This window comes from Periplaneta americana, chromosome 6 (genome assembly GCF_040183065.1).
Source record: "Periplaneta americana isolate PAMFEO1 chromosome 6, P.americana_PAMFEO1_priV1, whole genome shotgun sequence".
NCBI classification, from domain to species: Eukaryota; Metazoa; Arthropoda; class Insecta; order Blattodea; family Blattidae; genus Periplaneta; species Periplaneta americana.
Genome location: NC_091122.1, coordinates 131,741,810 through 131,762,919, shown reverse-complemented (window position 1 = coordinate 131,762,919; position 21,110 = coordinate 131,741,810). Strand labels below are relative to the sequence as shown.

Here is a 21,110-nt window from a genome sequence, read left to right as displayed (position 1 = left end):
TGGGATTAGAGGTGTAGCTTGAACTTCTTTAATTGCTGATGAGATGATAAATATAAAACTCTCAAAATGTTCATCACCAGCTACGAGGTTGTGAGGATTACAAATACCAATGAGTGTAATATCTATTAATGTTTGTGATTTATTTATCAGTATTAATACCGTTACATACAAAATCTATCATTTATCTCAGTAATTGCTCTTATCTGTTCATTCCTATCTAAATAATCGCTAAGAATTTAATCCTATTGTCATAATTTCATAAACCACCAGTATTGAATATAAGGCGCACATAAGTGATAGAAATATACAGTAAAATCCCTTGTAACCAGCACCAAAATAACGACAATACCAAAACAACGACACTTTTGGCTGTTTAAATCTTCCACATTGATAGTTTGGGTCATCAGTTTTGCCACATTAGGAAGTTCGCATGAACTTCCGTTTTCAGTGAATATTCGAACTTAAAATTAATGTATTATTTGTGTTGTGTGGTGTGTTTTAATACAGAAAATCCACACAGTTTTTATGTTTGTTTAGTTATGTTCGGACTGTCAGTGTTGCCACATTAGGAAGTTTGCACGAACTTTCGTTTTCAGAGAATATTCGAACCTAAAATTAATGCATTTGTACTGTGTGATGTGTTCTAATAAAGAAAATCCACACAGTTTTTATGTTTCTTTTTATCCATTTTTAATCTTTCGTACACTACTTTTAACACTTGAATATAAATAATTGATTACATAGCGAACTTACTTGTGTTCATTATGTAAGCATGTACGGCTTACAGCTGTTTCGGTGCTACTTGACACCATCCTCAGAGTCTTCTGTGTCTCGGCGACATCTCGACTTCGCTGCCTGTTGTGTGGGCAAATTCTCAACACACAGATCAATTTCAGAACACACACACTATTTGACTCAACTCTTCATCACATGAACGGACCCACACAACAGGCAGCGAAGTCGAGATGTCGCCGAGACACACAAGGCTCTGAGGATGGTGTCAAGTAGCACCGAAACAGCTGTAAGCTGTACATGCTTACATAATTAACACGAGTAAGTTCGCCATTTAATCAATTATTAATTTCTTTTTATGTTTATTCAGTTATGAGCAAGTGATAGACAAATAAGCTTCACATGGCTGCAGTTTCAACACTTGAAACCATGAAATACGAACTTTTTTTTTTGTACATACATGTTTATTCAATTATCCGGCAAAATCTCGTATCCGGAACTAGCCTGGTCCCTTTGGTGCCGGTTAAGAGGGATTCTACTGTACAAACTTATTCACTGCGCTCGTCACTGGATGAAGCCCCTTTCTTTCCAGCATACTATTCCATTCATCTGTTGTAAGGGACACCGAGCATGGACAGATTTAAAAAGCTCAAATCAAAACGAATATATTAAGTGCTTAGTTCCTGTTAAGTTCTGTTGTCGAAGTAAAGTGTATTCTCGAACAATAAGCTGCTATTTGTGAGACATTCATATAGTGATCTCTGTGGAGGAACGTCGGAAGAAAGAATATTTATAGATGGTATATATTAGTCCCCTTGAGGGGAAGGCCACGGAACTGAGGGAAATGCCCTCACATGTAGGCTGCTTGGCTGGGCCCACTGTACTACCTGGAATAGAATGATGTGCATACCCTAAGGCCCCCTGCGCTACAGATTCCCCTGCAGGCTACCCTCAAAGTGCTCTACAGTCTACAGAATCTCTTTTACCTTTCCATGTAGGCATTACTGCGGTCCCTCAACCCCAGTCACCGAGCCCCAGAGGAGAGCCCATGGTACATAGCACTACCACCAGCAACTAATGACCACATATTACGGAGTCCAAGTTTGGTAACAGCCAACTCTATATTGGCTGCAAGCTCGAAATATGGGAAAGAAACACAGATGATGATGAAAGAGGGGAAGTGTAGTAATTATGATGGCGAAATGAGGTTCTAACACCGAAAGTTACCCAGAAATTCTGCTTGAGTTGGTTGAGGTGAAACTCGGAAAAAAACCTCAACCAGGTAACTTGTCCCAACCAGGATTTGAACCCGGACCCGCTCTTTTCACAATCAGATATACTAACTGTTATTCCACAGTGGTGGAATGGTATCAGTAGTCCAATGAAAACAGTTGATGCCACTTCATATTTTTGAAGTTAGGGTTGCCATACATCTCGGAAAACTGGGAGAACTCTGAATTTTAGTAGTAGGAAAAATGTCTTGTTCATTGAGTAGGTAGTAATTTTTTATTTTGAAAATTTTTCTCATTCATATTGTATTGTAATGGAATAAAATTCAAACTGAAAATACAAAAAAAGTCGATAGCTTTTTTCTAAAAGTGTGTTTGAGAAGAACAATATTCTGAGGTTCTGGCAGCAGCACAGTTTTATGTTTTTATCATGGCCAATGGTGAATAAACGTTTTCATTAATGTATGTCCATTTGAGACACGACAGAAATAGGTTAACTCTACCGTCCCTTAGAATAAATTTGGATATTCAATTCCAGAATGGCTACAGGTACGAGTACACTCAGCCTCTTATCAAATAGAGTACAAGTTCCTTCCAGAGGTAAAAGGTGGCTGGAGCTTGGTACTGACCACACTACAGTCTTGTCATGCTGAGATCAAGGAAACATGTGAGCTTTACTTCTATGCCCCTCATATGTTGCACAGTGTTGAGAGGTACTTTTACCTATCAATACAGTATGGAACATACCTGAGGGGACTCAGTAGCGTAGGTACACTATAAAGCAGAAGTTTGCATGTTCATTTCCCTATGTGGTCATCAATTTTTATAATTAACCTGATCTTTCCGGAAGGCTTCATTATGACTTTGAAGTCAATTCAGACTCTGACAGAAATGAATACCAGGGAATTTTCTTAGGGGTGAAGGTGGCAAGTATTGTAGAAATAAATTCCTGTAGCTAATATAGATTGTTTGCGAAGGTGGGAGTGTTAACCTTCCACTATCCTGTAGGCTTCTTTGGCCTGTAGAAGGTAGAACTTTACATTTAACCTCATGGGACAGGACAGTTCTTAAAGTTTCTATTATATGAAAAAAAAATCTTAACTTACTCAAAAAATCTTGCAAATATTAAATTTTACACTATATCGAAATAAATTTGCTTCATGGTGCTATAGCACTTGAAGCACGGTTTAAGCCACAGTCGCATTTGTCGTATTTTGCTACTCGACCTCTAAAAATGCAACAAACTTTAAATGTAAATGTGCAAAAATGCGACAACCACATCGGACTTCAGTAACAAAGATGGTCATGGAGATAAAGAAATCAGAGATGTGTCCGAATTAATCTGAATTTAAATTAAATGCTAATGACATGGGCAATGCTCAAAAAAGTATTGAGCAAAAGACATTCAGGAACTGATTTCATGTAAGTTAAGTGACCAATTTCTTCTAATTGATTTATATAATTCCATCGCATACTGTAAACTGTGAGCGAGGATTTAGTTGCATGAATCTTGTAAAAACTGGAATTAGCAACCACCTTTCATTAAAAAGAGTTAGCACTGTGCTAACAATAAATCTTGAAGGGCCTACTAGTAAAAAATTTCAATGTTTAGAGTGATCATAAAATAACGTATTTTAATGTGATGTAAATTCAGAAGTAATTGATTCTAAACATACCTACGCCTAATGATTTACTTACATATGTATATCTAGAGTGTGATAAGATGGATTGAAAGTATTAAAACTCGAAGTAACAAATTACATAACTTTTGTTTCTGCATACTGTATTAATTTGATCTTTCTGCACAATTATTTATAATATTGCACAAGTATTTCGCAATTTGCAGAAATGTAATTTTTCATTTGTGCATTTTTGCGACAATTATTTATTTTCTAGCTTAAACCCTGACTTGAAGAGTCCTGGCCACTTCACTCCTTTTTCAACATTAGACTAGACAGATGCACAGCTGAACTCCCAGAACAAAGGGTCAGTATGTTGCCAGGCCGTCACCTAAGACAGCATAAAACACCACACTGACAATGGAATGACAAGGATCTGAGCTGTTAGCCCTTGTGTCACTGCAGCTGACATATCAGCAAACAGTGCTATAATTCCTGCAATATTTATTTTGTTTATAAATTTTTATTGATGCCTCATCCAGACCCCTACATTTATGTTATGGTTTTGTGGAGAAAGATTATGGCAACCCATTTCTCAGTGATTGCTATTCGTTAATATAACCGTTGCCGAAGACCAAAAATCCACTTGAAATGCTGGAAATTCCTCTACATATTAAAAAAATTAAGAGCAGGTATGTGTGAGATTGGGTTGAGAGTTTTAAATATCTGGGCACTCTAATACAGAACAAACTGAGATCGAGATAGAAATTAAAGCAAGAATTAATCAAGGAAACAAATGCTATAAAGCACTGGCACATCTCTTTAGAAAAGATATTTGTCACAGAAGTTAAAAGAAAGATTATATATTCAGGGCTGGGCAAAATACTGACATCCAAGTATTTCAAATACAAATACAAAATACTTCAAAAAAATTGTATTTGAAATACAAATACAAAATACATTTGTATTTCAAATACTCAAAATACGTTTGAATTTCAAATACTCGATACAATATGTAGGTCTAAAGAAATAAGAATATTGCTGAAAATCTAAAATATTATATTAACATTAAAAGTATTTTTATCTCGAAGTTTTTTATAAACACTGCAACTGAACATTCTTCTTTTCCCAGTCAGCATTGAAATTATGCTATATATGAATAATTACTGCTCCCTTTCAAAAAAACCAGTTTCTCAAGAAGTTTTCAGATAAGGATCCCCTTGCTGGTGAATGAATAAATCCTGCAAAACAGAACAGTCTTTCTACAGGCGCAGAGGAACACGAACTTGTATTATACTTTATAAAGCTTGTTTCACTGTTGGGTAATTCTCTAGAGTGCACCGGGTTGTCCCTTTGCCATTGAAGAATTGTATGAGCTCATATTCCGCAGTAGAAAAGTTCTTTTCTTTTTGCTTTTCAAAGTCTGTTGTACTTGACTCGAAAACACAAAAATTGTTTTCATTGTCTGAACTGACCAAAGGTGTAGCAGAGAACTGCTCAGCTGATTTCACGCACATATTCTGTATCCTCTTCTTATCATTTGGTGAGGCAGTGTCAGGTAGCCATCTCATCTTCAATGATGGGTGGAAGCAAGCTACCAAAATTGCTCAATTTACTTCTGGGGTCAGATCAAACATCGCTTTAAATCTTGATGAAAGCAAACTTATTAGGATTGGAGTTACTTGGAATACATGGCGTAGATTGTTAAGTAACAGAAAATTTAATCTGTTTTTGAGGGAAATTAATGTGGACAAAAGTCGACCGTAATACAGTAGCAGGTCTTCTCATTTTGCATTAAATCAAGGGCTACGACAATGGGTTTCAGAACTGCACAATATTCTTCAAGGTAATGAAACATCTTTGAAGGTTGGCAATCCCAGTTTTTCACATATACTGTTTATATCATGTTTGAATTGCAATATTTGAGAGATTGAGTCATAAAGAGAATTCCATTGAGTTGGGCAAGGAAACTTTAATGAATATTTCAAGACATCTGATATAATTTCTGAGGATTTGGGTCTCCTAGACGCATTCCATAATGCTGAACATTTAGCAAGTTGAAGTGATGGATCCTTGATGCTGTTGGAGATTTCTTTATGGCATTAAGGAAATCAGTTGTGGCAAGAAAACTAAGTGTATGGCTAGCATATCTGAAATGGGCAGGCAAATAAGACAAAAGTTCATTCTTCAAATCCAAATCCAAAACTTGACGGACAAGAAGAAGAAAAAAGTATTTTAAGTATTTGAAATACAAAATACATCAATTTTATGTATTTAAATACAAAATACTTTAGAAAATCCTTACAAATTACAAAATACAAATGTATTTCAAATACTGCCCAGCCCTGTATATGTTATATAAAACAATTATAAAACCTATTGTAACATATGGATCAGAGTCATTGACTTTAACAGACAAGTCAAAAAAGGAAAGGAAAATACTTTTAAGAATTTACGGTCCAATATATGAAAATGGCACATGGAGAATTCGTACAGGCTCTGAAATTATGAACAAATATAATACACCAGACATTGTGGCAACAATAAGACCAAGAAGATTGAGATGGATGGGACATGTACAAAGAATGAGCCAGGATAGAGTGGTGAAGAAGATTTTAGAAGGAAAGATGGGAGACAGTAGAAAGAGAGGAAGACCCAGGCTTAGATGGAATGATGATGTGGAAAATGATTTGAGAGAGCTGGGAGTAAGAAGGTGGAGAAACAAGACTTTGGATCGAGACATATGGGCATCTATCACAAAGGAAGGCGAGGCTAAAATTAAAGGGACGTAGAGCTATAGGACGATGATGATGTGTGAGATTAGTGCTTGCAGAATTACAAGATAAATATATTTTTTGTTTCTGAAACATGAAGTAAACTCGGAAAGATACATTACCTTCATATTGACTCCACTCTTTAGTCGATTTACAGAGGAAGATATTTTATGCATGATAACACCACCATATATCCTGTCAACAGTGACCACAATCTTTTAAGTCTGTGGTGAATGCATTATGAGTTAAAGTTTATAGTTTCTCAGTTTCCTGGATTTGAGTCTGTGCAGTTTTGATCTATGGAATAAGCCTAGAGGAAAAGATCTCACACTTTTTTGATGAACTGAAAGAAAATAACATGTAAAAAATTCTTAACATGACCTTCACCAAGTTTCGTGGAGCACATTCCAAACATAGGCAAGTGGTCATAATTTTGAACTTCTAGTATAAAGAACAGGTACACCAGTATGTAACTTAATAAAACGTAGGTTACAATTCATTGGCAGATGGTTCATTCCTTCAGCATAGTTCCGCTGTAGTACAATAGGCTTCATCCAGTGGCAACTGCAGTGAAAGACTCAGTAGCTATATTTTATGCCAATTTGCTTAAAATAGCCACGTGTTAAGCATCTAGATATGATGCTATTGTCACTGCATTTTTAATAAATACATAAAAGAAACTTAATTGAATGGGTAATGAATTCTGAAGGTATACAACTGCTCTAGAAATGTCGGATTTCTTCAAAATTTGGTAAATAATGTTTTGCCCCATATGGAAGCTAGTTTTAAAAGTATATATAATTTGTACCCATTATCTCAATAATTTCATAATTATTTGGGCATTTAAGTTAAAATATAAAGACACTATACTTTCTGTACCTTACCGTCATCTTCAGTGTCTGTTTTCTCCTATTTCACATTTTCCGCCATTTATTATCGTTCCAACGGACAAAAAGTAGACTTCCAATTGGACAAAATACTTCATTGATGTACCAAATTAAAGTATGAACATGTGGCTATGTTGTAAACTTTTTCACTCGATTAAAATTATTTTATCACAATATATATATTTCTAAAGTGCTTATATTATAATGTGGCTTATTTTTTTAATGCTTCAAGATAAATAAATAATTTTACTTTATAACATTCGCCAAACATAGAGGATCATTTTGGCGAAAGAAGTTTTACCCTAGGTCAATTTCCAATGGAGTTAGGTCGATCCAAAATTTTATTAACTTTTCACAAAAAAAAAAAATTCTTTGGGTCCATAAATTCGATTTTCATGTTTGAATTATATGAATTGCTTAGTTTACTCCCAAGAATCATGCCACCAAAGTTTGAAAGACATTAAGGGGAAAAAAAAAGTGGATTTTTATCCTAAGATAGGATGTGCATCCTATCAACGCCGGCCATGAAAGCCTACATTCCAAGATTTATCCTAAGAGTCTATGTATACCTTAATGAAAGCATAAAAACATATCTGCACCATTCATTAGTACATTTAGAAGAAGTTAGGTTTTGAAGCACCAGTACCATTACCAGTATGGTAAATTAGCTCATAAATTAAGTTACTACTTTACCTTATAGATTTATCTAAATTTAAATAAATGTGTAGTGAAGATTATTGCTGGAGAACCTTTTAAGTGAGTGTAATGAAAATATTTGTAATTTAAATTTATGTATTGTATTGATTAAGGCTGGTTGAGTGGAAGAGAAGGCCTTATGGCCTTAACTCTGCCAGCGAAAATAAAACATTATTATTATTATTATGGTATTCGTAATCCATATTTATAAAACTTAAGTAGGTAACACTATATTATCACAGAGCTAATATAAAGAATGATGAGGAAATACCATCCAAGAAGAACAGAGGTAGTAGAGGGCATCAAGACATGCTCGTTTGACTTTGATGTCTCTGTAACAAGTGAATGTGGAGTGTTCATTCCTGTTCTTAAATGAAACAGTATAATGCCCTCTGTCCTATGGAGTTATTCTTGGACAACATTTTATAGATTCTGTGTATGCTGATATTCACATGCACGCACACATACTGGTACATACAGGAAACATTTTCAAAAACAGTGATTAATTAATAAGATATATCTTACTTCCACCTTAATTTTTTTTAGATATATCTTACTTCCACCTTAATTTTTTTTAAATAATCACAACATTCACTGAAAAACAATTAGACTATTTTTTAAATTAATCAACAGCTCTCTGATGCAAAATATGGATCGTCATAGAACTAATCCAATGTTACATTCAATGATTCTGATTAAATGAGATTTGAGGTTATAATGAGAACAGCAGAAACCAATAACATTAGTTCTAAGAAAGGTCAATAACATTAGTTAAATATGTTGTGAGTTTATTTAGCAAGACAATAAATATACAAACTTGATACAGTTATGAGCAAGCAATTTATGGCAACAAAGTCAATATTTGCAAATACATAACAACGAATGATATAAATATGTTGATAAAAATAATTATTTCTGTGTCTATGATTATTTTAAAAACTTCCAGAAAGAAATTCTCACCTTCCACCTAAAAAAACTTATTATCTACTAATAATTTATTACAGTATTTCGTGCATATAAAGGGTTGAAATATATGGAATGATTAAAATTACTCATACCTATCACATGTAGGTTCCTCTAAATGCGTATAATAGGCCTTTTTTCAGTGCAAATTAATTGTGTAATTGACTGAGTCACACTTATAAGTCGTACTTGATTCAGTTCTTCATTCCATTTCATCACCACACTATAAACTACATAAAAGATGTCACAGATCATAACTATTATAATCTATGCCGGTACTGTTTCATAAGTAAGGAAGTAAAATTGAATTGATTCTAGTTCACGTTAACACTTCGTTTAAAAACTTAAAATTGTATTAGTCGACACGTTAAAAGTGTTAAAATATAAAATAGGTTATGTACCTTAGACATACGGCCCGTTTTGACGCCGTCATCTTCAGTGTCCTACGAACTACTGTTCAGCAGGAACAACAGTAGTTTGTAGGTCACTGAAGATGACGCAGCACCGCGTCAAAACGTGTTGACTAATACAATTTTGAGTTTGTAAAATTGGAGTAATGTAGAACTGTTTATGATAATTTCAGTCTCTCCAATATTAATTTTTCTTTTTTAAAGCATTATTCTAGATGTGATCTTGATCTCAAAATCTTATCATCTAATGAACAGCAGATTATAATAAATTGACGGAATTTGAGTATCAGTTGGGTAAGGGGAAATTATAACCCTTTTCTATTGAACTCCATAGACTCAAAACATTTACACAATGGAAATAACAATTGCCATCAATTGCCATCTATAAATATAAATTCAGAGTTACATACTACCACAGTCTAGTATATACAGTCACGAAGCTTGAGTTGTGAGGGTACTAGAAACAATAGACTGTGCCGGTACTATTTCACATTGTTTGTGATGAGGCAATAGTAGCAATCCTAGTGGTTAGCAACTATTTATGGATGCATATTCCCTACGTATTGAGCTTCGTGACTGTATATACTAGACTGTGGTATTACCCATTTAAAAATCGATATACAAAATAGCATATCTATACAAGAATGAAATTATCTCAGAAATAGAATACTGAAGTTAACAATAAATAATTCTGCCCTGCTGCTTACGAGGCATGTGCAAGAGTAATAATGTGGAATATTTTGTTGTGATTCGTGTAATAAATGAATTAATTTAATACTGGAATATACTGCATATAGTCTACAATCACTTCTATATTAAAATATACAATAATTTCAAAAGGTCATTATTTGTTGAAAAGAGTATGGCGTCATGTAGAACATGAATAATGAGTTAAATTGATAAGAGGAAATAAATGAGGTTACATTTATCAAGCTGATTTCCTACATATGCAGGAAGAACACTTGATAAGAAAAAAAGTACTTTTGTTGGTTGCAGTTGGACCAAGTATCTGAATACTTTGGCGTGAACGAGTTAGAGGAAAATTATATATCCATAAATAAATTATTATTATTATTAATATTAAAGTTGTGGAATTTTTGTGATGCAACAAAGTGTCATTAGTATTACATAATATGGCTACTTCCTCATTTTTATTTTTGAAAATTATTAATAGATTGCTTGTACCTGAAGTCTCAAACGTAAAAGTATATACAGTAGAGCATCGATTATCCGAATACCGATCAACCGAAACATCGGTTAACCGAAAGCATTCCAGTCAGAAAATTTGAATTTGCACATGTGCCATGTAGATGTTTCGCTAGCGCTGTTTGCGAGATTTAGCGGCAAAAAAAAACGAATCTCAGCTCTGAAGCAAAAAAAAAAGTTTGGACTTCTTTTCCTAAACTGTAGGCCTACTTTAATGGCCGTTTTGAACTTGTCGAACTAGGCTAGTCACTTTTCTGTGTTTTTTATAAGACGTGTGATACAAAATATATACTTATGTACAGTTTTGTGTTTAATATCGGTGTTTTTTTTTTTCATACTGCTCCTATATCACCGGCACAATTTGTTTTTCGTAAATGATCGGTTATCCGAAAAATAAATTATCCGAACAATTGTTTTGGATAATCGATACTCTACTGTAGATAACAAACACCTTCAATAATAATAAAAAAAAACATCAGCTTGTAATATTAACTGAATATCATCTACTGAAGAAAATTCTATATACTGATAAATTGTAACCATTCATACATAACAAGTTTATTACTTCCAGACATGTTACATATTACATTTCAATATTGTACATAAAGGCATGGTTCAGTTACCCTAATCCACATTATTGAAATTAACACAATAAGTTAATATATTTCAATAAATGAGTAGTTTAATATCAAAGACGGACATTTGTCGTCTCCATAGTTTTGATCTACAGGCACTTTTTTTGTTTCACAGTGTTCTTTGTAGTATTTTAAAACAATTTATTTTTATAAATGTGGTGTTAGAGTTTGTATATAGTTTCACCATAACTGAAAAAAGCATGAAAAAATGTGTAATAATCCACATTATCTAAATTTCATCTGAAGGTCAGATGTCTGCCTTTGATATTAAGCTACTCAAATATAAATTTATATTAAACAATGGAAATGATGGAATGTTATGAGAGATGACTCAATGTTTTATTTAAGTTTGTTTGATGAATGGATAGAATTCAAAGTTAGATAAAATTGACTTCTTCAAACACACTCCACTCTTTTAATATACATATCACAAACAGATTAATATCGCACATACAATAATGCATAAAAACATTTTGATTTATATCTATCTGTTCAATTTGTATAACACATTTATTTTCACAAATTCTTGTATGACATAAACTGAATATAATTATGTATCACAGTCCACTTCAAAAATGACATTTCATTAACAAGTAACTTATAAGACGTAATTTTGAATTCACAGACAAAACTGAAAGTGTTTTTGAAAATATGCACATTGATTGGTTATGTTAGTACCTATTCTAATTACACTAGCAAGAAGAAGGTTCTAATTTGAGTTTTTAGACTAAAAATTCTTGAAATATTTATATACGTAGTTTACGTCTTTCCTGTTCCTAGAATGTGTAGTTAACAACAACGACATAATTACTAGATCACCTTGATGCAACAGAGAAAAACTGAGCTTAATACAGCCTAAACAACCTTGGTAATGAAATAAAGTTAAGGTTAACAAAAGTTGTATATAAATCGGAATACAAGATGTGGGAAGCTTAGAATAAAATTGAATAAAATATTTAAGTAATATGAAGTAAAGGCATGCTATGAATACTGTATTATGTGAACTCAAAGCCTTGGCCAGGTGAGGACTGCTGTTTTGGAAGCTACTGTACTAAATAATTTCTTTCAAGACATAATAACTAACAGCTTAAATGCGACATGCTCATGTCAGTAGATTTGCTGGCATGTTAAAGAACTCCTGCGGGACAAAATTCTAACACACCAGCAATGCTGATATAACATCGGAAGTTGCAAGTGTCGTTAAATAAAAAATAATTTACAATTTACATATCTGATGGATTCTTCCCAAGAGTTGGAATTAGGGTCCAGTAATCAATTTACATTCTTTTTGAGAGAAATAAATCGGAGAAGGTTACAGGAGACAAGTCAAGGTTATGCTTGATGGAATCCTGGAAAACAGCTCTTGGTAATTTATCTAACAGATTTCCCCTTTCCTTGCCATCCCTGACGTTGGAGATGATACCTGGCTCTGAAATGTTCGATTTTCTTACATCTATGACAAAATGCAACAATAGAAAATTGCGTACCATGTTGGACACCATGCAAGTTTTAAATCATACTTAATCACTTTATAAATTGAGCTAATCTGTATTTTAATATTATTATTTTAATTACAAATAACTTCCAAAGATGTGTGTTATCGAATCATTTTGATTTGATTAAAAGGTTGAGTTAATAACTGACATTCACCATGATTTTGTCCACATCTGTGGAGTAACGGTCAGCGCGTCCGGCCGCGAAACCAGGTGGCCCTGGTTCGATTCCTGGTCTGGGCAAGTTACCTGGTTGAGGTTTTTTCCAGGGTTTTCCCTCAACCCAATATGAGCAAATGCTGGGTAACTTTCGGAGCTGGACCCAGGACTCATTTTACCGGCATTATCACCTTCATCTCATTCAGACGCTAAATAACCTAAGATGTTGATAAAGCGTCATAAAATAACCTACTAAAAAAAACCATGATTTTCAAGACCTATTGTGTGGCTAATACCTTAACCTAGGCACATCTTCAGCTCAGCTACTTAGCCTTTCTGCAAAACGAACTTCCAATGTCGTTGCAGGAGGTTCTCTTGGCTACAAGGATGGACATGTTCTTTGAGAATGGTGGAGTTCCTGTACAGTTTAATCATGGGGCACATCACCTAAATCTCACATTCCCCGAACAATAAATCAGTTACGGTGGTCATGTGCATAAGTCAAGGTGTTAAGTCACATGCACTTCAAGTTCATATTTTAAGTCACACTAGTGCGAAAAAAGTTTGTCAGTTGCTGACACTCACAAGAAAAGCTCACCAAGTGATAATTGATCTTTACAACTATTTTTTTCCCATAAGTTCCATTTGAAATAAGAAATCTCCCTATAAATCTTTATATCCAGAGGAGGCCTTGCCTTAGAGATATGAGTTTTCAAAATAATCACTTGACATATAAGTCTTATATCTCCATTACCATCGTGAAGAAGAAAATGTTTAAAGCTCCAAATGTTTATGCATTGCCCTCATAATCTGGGAAGCTTGTGAAAACTCACCTCTTCAAGCGATTTCAAGAAGTATACTTTCCATCTATCAGTTATTGTACCGGTAGCAATCTTTTGGTAGACTTGTGGACCAGTTACCGAGGTAGATAGGTTATAGAAATAATAACTCCAGAAGGTAAAACAGTGGAAGTATTAACTATTTCGAAGCACACAGCTCCGAATATTCAGCCTCTTGACATTTATGGCTTTAGGCTTTGGAAAAATTTCATTCGGTAGTTCTCTGATAGTGTTTTGTTACTTGGCACGAATACTGCATTGCATCAGAGATAATGTGGTAAAATTGCAGTCCTTAACACATAATCAGCTTTCATTTCCTAGATATGTCAGTAATTTAAATATGGCTGGTTTAAAGCTGGGTACCTTGACAAACCTGATAAATTCGTCACTCCTGTAGAATTCTGTTTTCACGTTAATGTACAGAACTGCTCTAAGACTGACTGTGAGAAACTTATTTTTCTGAAGTGTTGGTGATGCAAAGTTTCACTGTGTTTTGAGCATTTTCACAACGGCTTTCACTACTGTGATCAGTACTGTGAGTAATTTCAGGTATGCTTACATTTTCTTATCATTTCTTCATAGACTATTCTATAATCAATTTCATAAATATATCTGACATGTCATTTTCGTAACTCATATTATTTAAGGAGATTTTTACAGTTGTTGTTGTTTTCTAATGCCAGGCGTTTGACAATAAAGTCATTTTTACAGTATGGTATACAGATAGATGAGATTTAATGCCTGATACATCTAGCACATAGCGCTGTTTGCATTAGCTCTGAATTGAAGAATTTGAAAAAATCATATCTCGAAAACTAGGCTTTCTCTGTATGTAAAAATCTATAGGGAGGTTTCTTACTTCAAATGGAACATATGGGGGAAAAATTGTTGTGAAATGCCACTATCACTTGGTGACAGTGACGTCGCCAGGATCAGAGCAAGGGGAGTGCTAGATTTAAAAATGGGGTGCAAGCTGTAAAAATGTGGTACATAAAAGATCCAAAATGTTCTCTCATGCACTTGCGCGCATACTATACATCTGTTTATTATTATTATTATTATTATTATTATTATTATTATTATTATTATTATTATTATTGTTTATCACATCCATAACGATACACTAAGGGACGTAGTTTTTTTCACATCCAAGAAATTGTTTTTGTTCTTCAAAATAACTTATGCCTAGTATTTTTTTAATAAATTACCCTTTGGGGTGCGGAAAGGGGTGCTCCGATCTTTTATGGGGTGCTCGCGCACCCTTTCGCACCCCCCTAGTGACGTCCCTGCTTGGTGAGCTTTCTTGTCAGTTTTTGAATGTGATAATGCCAAGAGCACGAGACTTAACGAACAGTTGTTATGCTGAACTGATAACAATAAGGAAAAAATGTCCTAGACAGTTGATATCACCATTTTCAAAATAGGTTACGTTATATAACACTGTAAATGAAACAAAGCAGTGGATCCAGTTTACACTTGAAAATGACTGATGACTTTGGATGCTAGCAGAAGATGAGTTAGAGAAAACTGAAATTCTTCTGCAGATCTCTGTGTGAATTTTATGTGTGGAAACTCAAAGAACGAAATGTAGAATTACAATTCTCAGTCTTTAAATCAACTGAAGTCAATATTAGGAGAAAAGCTGTTCAGTGTAAATTTCAGCTTTGCAGCTTTTTAAGGAAGTATCAGTTATGATATGCCAACAAGGAACATTTTGAGCAACTACTGTGAAGTGCATGAATAATGTTAATTATTTACACAAATCTAACATTAACTGCTTTTCTGTTGAGACCTATTCTTTGTGTACTGTTGGTAGATAGATGGCTGTTGCCATTATGTAGGTAACTTGCTTACAAGTTTTGCATAGCTGAAATAATGGTATTAAATTTATAGTTTATAAACTTACGAACACATATTTTAAATAACTTATTATGGTATTATGCAAATCACACTAGAAATCTTGTCACACAATTTCTTTTCCGATTTTCTTGCTTACTATAATTCATAAATCTTAAAAGCACTGCATGACGTACAGTACACTGGATTATGAACAATTTTCAACATAATAAAATTACCAGTACTGGATGTACTGCATAATATGGGAGTTAGCCTGCTTTGTAAATTTTGATATTTTTTTTTTTGCAATTAGTTTTTTTTTTTTAATTCCTAAAAATTTATTCAAGAGTAGCCTACGAAAAAAAATTGAGAACTGCTATCTAGTTCTTGCTATGTGCTCAGAATTTTAGTGGTGACTGTATTGAATCTGTCTCCTCTCATCTTCTACAGAGCTTTTGTGTAATTACGTGCTCTCTGATTATAAACAAGTAGGAAGCACTTCCTTACTGAATAATTAACGAATAACTGACGTCATAACAACAACAACTGGATGTAGCATCTCAGAAACACAGCATTCATTGATATATGACTCTCAAATCCGAGATCATGTAGGTTCGAGTTAGTAACTCGAATTCAGTTTTGTGTTTAGGAGTTAAGGTCACAATTTTGAATTTATTTTAAATCCTTCAGAAATCAGCTCGTGTTTAATTTCTAAACAGATCTACCATAGGTGCGACTACATGGGTGCTCCGGGGCTCAAGCACCCAACATATTTATTTAATGGGTGCTGGATTTTTTAGCTGAAATTAATTTCGGTTTCGATTTTAACTTTCATGCCAACAAGAGCTGGAAAAATAATTATCATACATAATGTAATGTGGACTTTACAAAAGAATATAATCTATCCAATTTACATGATGCAATTTAAAAAAAATTGCTTTAAATTGCGTTAGCTATTGATCGAGTTCTTTATCAGAGTAGATTAACTACCCTACCATCAATGCGCCAGTGTTTTTTTTACTTGGTTATTTAAATATTCTATATCAATTAGTAGGTTATTTAACGTCAATGGGATTTATGATAGCGAGATTATATTTGGCGAGATGAGACCCAAGGATTCGCCATAGATTACCTAACATTCGCCTTATGGTTGAGGAGAACCTCGGAAAAAACCCAACCAGGTAATCAGCCCAAGCGGGAATCGAATCCACGCACGAGCACAACTCTGGATCAGCAGGCAAGTGCCTCAACTGACTGAGCTATGCCGGTGGCTTGCGCAAGTGTTAAATTTGCTTATTTTATTATCCACTTCTCCAGACTATTGAAGGTATAATATTGAACTTTTTATAGGATAAAGATATAAGGTTTTTCAGGAGCCTATTCCACAAGGGTATTGTTGTACATTACAAGTTACTGATGAAAGATGTCGATTTTATTGTTATATTTTATGCAAATGTTCAATTTTCTCAGGAGCTATAAATGATGGAAGGATGAAATTTTAAAGATATGTTGACAACATAACAACAGTGAAGTGGACGCACATTAAGAGATTTATTGTTTTTTAGTTTGATCAGAAAAAATCTTTTACATAATAAATAACAAAATAAAATGATACTACTTTAAGAATCACATTTTTTACAACTTGTATTTTTTAATAAATCTATGTTCGTTTGCTTAGAAAGTTTGTATCTTTATCTTCAGTAGTTCCTGAGGTAATGGGACATGAAATAAGCAAATGTCATATTGGCAGTACAGAGTTGTTAATTTCCCCTTCTCCGCAATGGTAGCATTCATTAGCATTCTCAGTTGAAGTCGATATGAACTTTTATTATTATCTTATTATAGTCTTACAGATTGCTCTAGAAATTAATCCAAAACTTGCAACTTCTGTTGCAGACCAAAGAGCAATAAAGGTGTTTGTCCTTGACATATTAAAGCTATTAAACAATTTAAAGTGCACTAAAGGAGCTCCTTGCATAGGTCACGTGTCATGGTGTGTTCCTTTTTTGAAAAAGAAGTTGATTTTGTAGCTTCTAACTCCACTAGTAAGCTGAAGGAAATGAATGCATCAAGAATTTACTTTTATTGATTTATATTAGTGCCAAAGTGTGAGTACCTATTGATAAAATTAAAAGTCAGTGTCTATGGTACCTACAAAAGACTAAATCTACAAGTTATATGTCCTTTCTCCTCTCTCCTCTTTCTGCTGCAGGTATAGACATTTAAAAGAATTTTAGGAACACAAAACATGATACAAGATACTGGTAATCTTTCTTGTTACAATCTGCAAACTAAGACCATTTTGCATTTAAATTACTGGTATTGGTTTAATAATAATTTTATCAAACAATTACAGCTCAAGAGTATTAGTTCCAAAATGCATTAATTTCATGCATACCAGTATACGAGAAGATAATAATATCCTAACATTAAAAGTCCACATTCCTAAACAAAGTATGGGATTCAAGAAAGCTAAAAATAGGCTACATTCTTGCAAAATTATGTCTTGGTTGAACATCATACATGCATTGATTGTGCATGTAAGTTCACATGGGAAAATATTTTGCACGTATAAATTTATTTCTATAGAATATAGTTTTACTTAATACTGGTACCGGTATCTGTCTTTTTAAATGATTTTGTGGCATTTTGTTTGATGGTAATGGTTACTGGAAGAAATGTCTTAATCATGATTGATGATAAATCTGGCAATCCTACTCTTTTCCATTCCTGTAATATCTTGTGACATACTACACTATTTCCTCCACTAAGGCTACTAAGTAATTTTTCAGTAACAGAAGTAAGCTTAGAAGTTTCACTCAGGCAAATCTTGAAAAAATTCCATTAGGCCAAAATAGGCCTTACTTAAATTGCAGAAAATAAGGTAATTTTATTTTCCATCGTCTATTATAGTATAATTACGTATTTTATCGGTACTTTATTGTAAGCTTACTTGTAATTGGACATTTTATTTATAATTGGCTTAATATTTTAGTACCGGTAGGCTACAATTTTGTTCATAGCCTATTTGCATCCATGTTTGAGTTTTATTTCTGTTTTAATTTATACATCCGAGCCAAAGTAATTATAATGGAAATTTATTTTAAGTTGTATTTCCTTGTTGCTGTGTTATGTCACTGAAATAAATATATAATTAGTTTATGTCCATTAAGTTAAATATACAAAATAAAGTGCAGCCTAATCATTCATATTAGGGCCTACATGAAAACTACAGACAGTAGGAAATGTTGCTAGAAGATTATAATAGCCTACAACCTATTTCCAATCAATATGCACAATTTTCATTGTAGTACTTATTACAAAATCGTTTTTAAGCATATAATACTCTACTGGTACTTCCTTTTGTGGAATTCGTCAAATAATTTCTGCTAATCTATTTTGTCTGTCAGACGAGAATACTTAAAAACATTAGCTGCTAAAGGTTATGTTATGTTACCTGTGTATATAAATGAGGTTAAGTTTACTTTTATTTAAGGTTGGTAACTGCTTATATTGTGCAGTACTTCTTATTGACATTTTTGGTGTCTACTGACGTCAGTAATGACTCATTAAGTCCTTTGAAAGTCGTCTGACAGTGATTATTGTTTCCCGGTACCGGTACCTTATTTAGAGTACAGCAAAATTATAACAACATCTGATTTAGATTAGGCCTAATTACATTTTAAGGCATACATACAAAGAAATGTGTGGTAATTTGGTAGAAAACGTTGGTCAATATGGCGGATATCGAGGATCAGTGCCAGATTAGGTTTGGTTTGTTCAGGCTTTTTGGTATTTCTATATAAAAAAAAAAAAAAAAGTATGTGAAAGACATACCAAAAACCTCAACAAACCAAACCTGACCTGTCACTGAACCTCGACAATGTTATTAATGTCCATCATTTTAACGTTTTCTACCGAATTACCAAATTTGTTGCCTATATTGGTACATAACTAATTTAGTTGTGTGTGCTCTTTAATTAGGTCGGACATAATGTCGGCCATTTCATTGCTATACCGTAAAACAAATGCATGATCAAATTTATTTTCACAAAGCATACATTTTACATCAAAGTGCTTTCGTGTCATATCTTTCCAATAATCCAGTGGCACCCAACCATCTGTAGTACCATAATAAAGGAACAATAAACTACTAGCTTCTTTTAGGCCCTTTTCATCTAGTTCTTTAACTTTTTCCATTTCATCTAGTGCTAAGAACATAACATTTTGTAAGACAGTTGGATGTACCAAGTTCATTGTTGGGGTCACGTGATATGTTGGCATTCTTCTTACCATGAAGTGGACGGCAAGTAAGAATTTCTGTACAACAACTGGAAGAATGGTAAACACCCAGGCCAGAAATAACATAGTTGGTATTAAATGCTTTACAATACCCGTAATTATTTTTCCGTTTGGCGATAATGCCATACGTTCTATTGTTGGGAACAGGAGATACGCCTTCATGACTCTGGACTTAATCTCAGAATTTTTCAGCATTTCAAGAATGATTTTAGCACCAATTGAATGTCCTATTAGAATTAGTTTCACGTTCTTTGGAACGTATTTCTCAATAAATGCCAATTTATGTTCAACCTGACCTTCTAAATTGTAGAGATCTGGATTTTGTTCTAGTGGTGGTAGATTTTGTCTTGTTGGCGGCGGTAGAACATGACCGGCGTGAGAAACTGCCCAGATGGGAACTCCAAGCTGAGAATGCAACTTTGTCAAGAATGTCGTGTAATAGCCAGCCGATCCTGGATTGCCAGGAATAAGCAGTATCAGTTCCTTTTGATCTTCATTCAGTTTATCTTCGATCCAACCTCCCCAAGTGATGACATTCGTTGATACACCATTGACAGTCACAAAACCTTCCGTCGTTTTGCACGCCATGATACACTGTAAAATCAGTTAACACCAAATGTCTACATCAGACTGACAGATCGAAGTAACTGCACGACACTCACTCACGACTGCCTGCTGTTTGCACCAAAGCCGGTCTTGGTCGATGCCCCTTCGCAAGTGCTGTAATGAAGACAGAGAGGTACCGTGACAACAGAGACAGAGAGAACAAATGTGGAAAAGGTTTCACGTTACAACGTTAGATGGTGTAGCTGTCTCTGATTCGCTTCCTCGCAGATTCCAGCAATGCACAATGTTTTATTAGTTTTATCATTGAAGTTTGTTTTTGCTTTGGCTTGTTCACGTCCTTGATCGCCAGACATACATTATCGGTGATCATAGTTCACAATGTGTTTAATTTTTCTCATTGTACGAAATGCAAAAGAGAAAATACAGTAATGTAATAATACTCATAAAAAAATTGTTTCAAGCTTTACACGAAAACAGACTTTCACAGTGACTCTGATATCAAAATAGTTAATAACTTGTGTAAAAAGGAACTTTATAGCACACGAGTGCAAGAAAAACTCACTTCAAACACGTTACATACATAATTAGATTTATTACCTAACCATAACAAAAAGACCTATTTTCTATAAATGTTCTACTCTAATATCCTACGATATCCAAAGAGAATAAGAGAACAGAATTTCTAATAAATCACAAAAAGCCATTCTTCGATTTTTAACGTTTTTACAGTAATGGCATATTTCTGTGATGACAACTGACATAT

General features: G+C 33.9%; 1 protein-coding gene across 1 annotated transcript; it reads right to left on the bottom strand.

Annotated features, from left to right (window-relative positions):
• Window positions 1–1,174: 1,174 nt before the first annotated feature.
• Window positions 1,175–20,741, bottom strand: LOC138701735 (lipid droplet-associated hydrolase-like). The gene has a single exon (XM_069828954.1). It carries the CDS (start codon window positions 20,366–20,368, stop codon window positions 19,433–19,435), a length of 936 nt encoding a protein of 311 aa, XP_069685055.1. The 5' UTR covers window positions 20,369–20,741; the 3' UTR covers window positions 1,175–19,432.
• Between the last annotated feature and the right edge of the window lie 369 nt (window positions 20,742–21,110).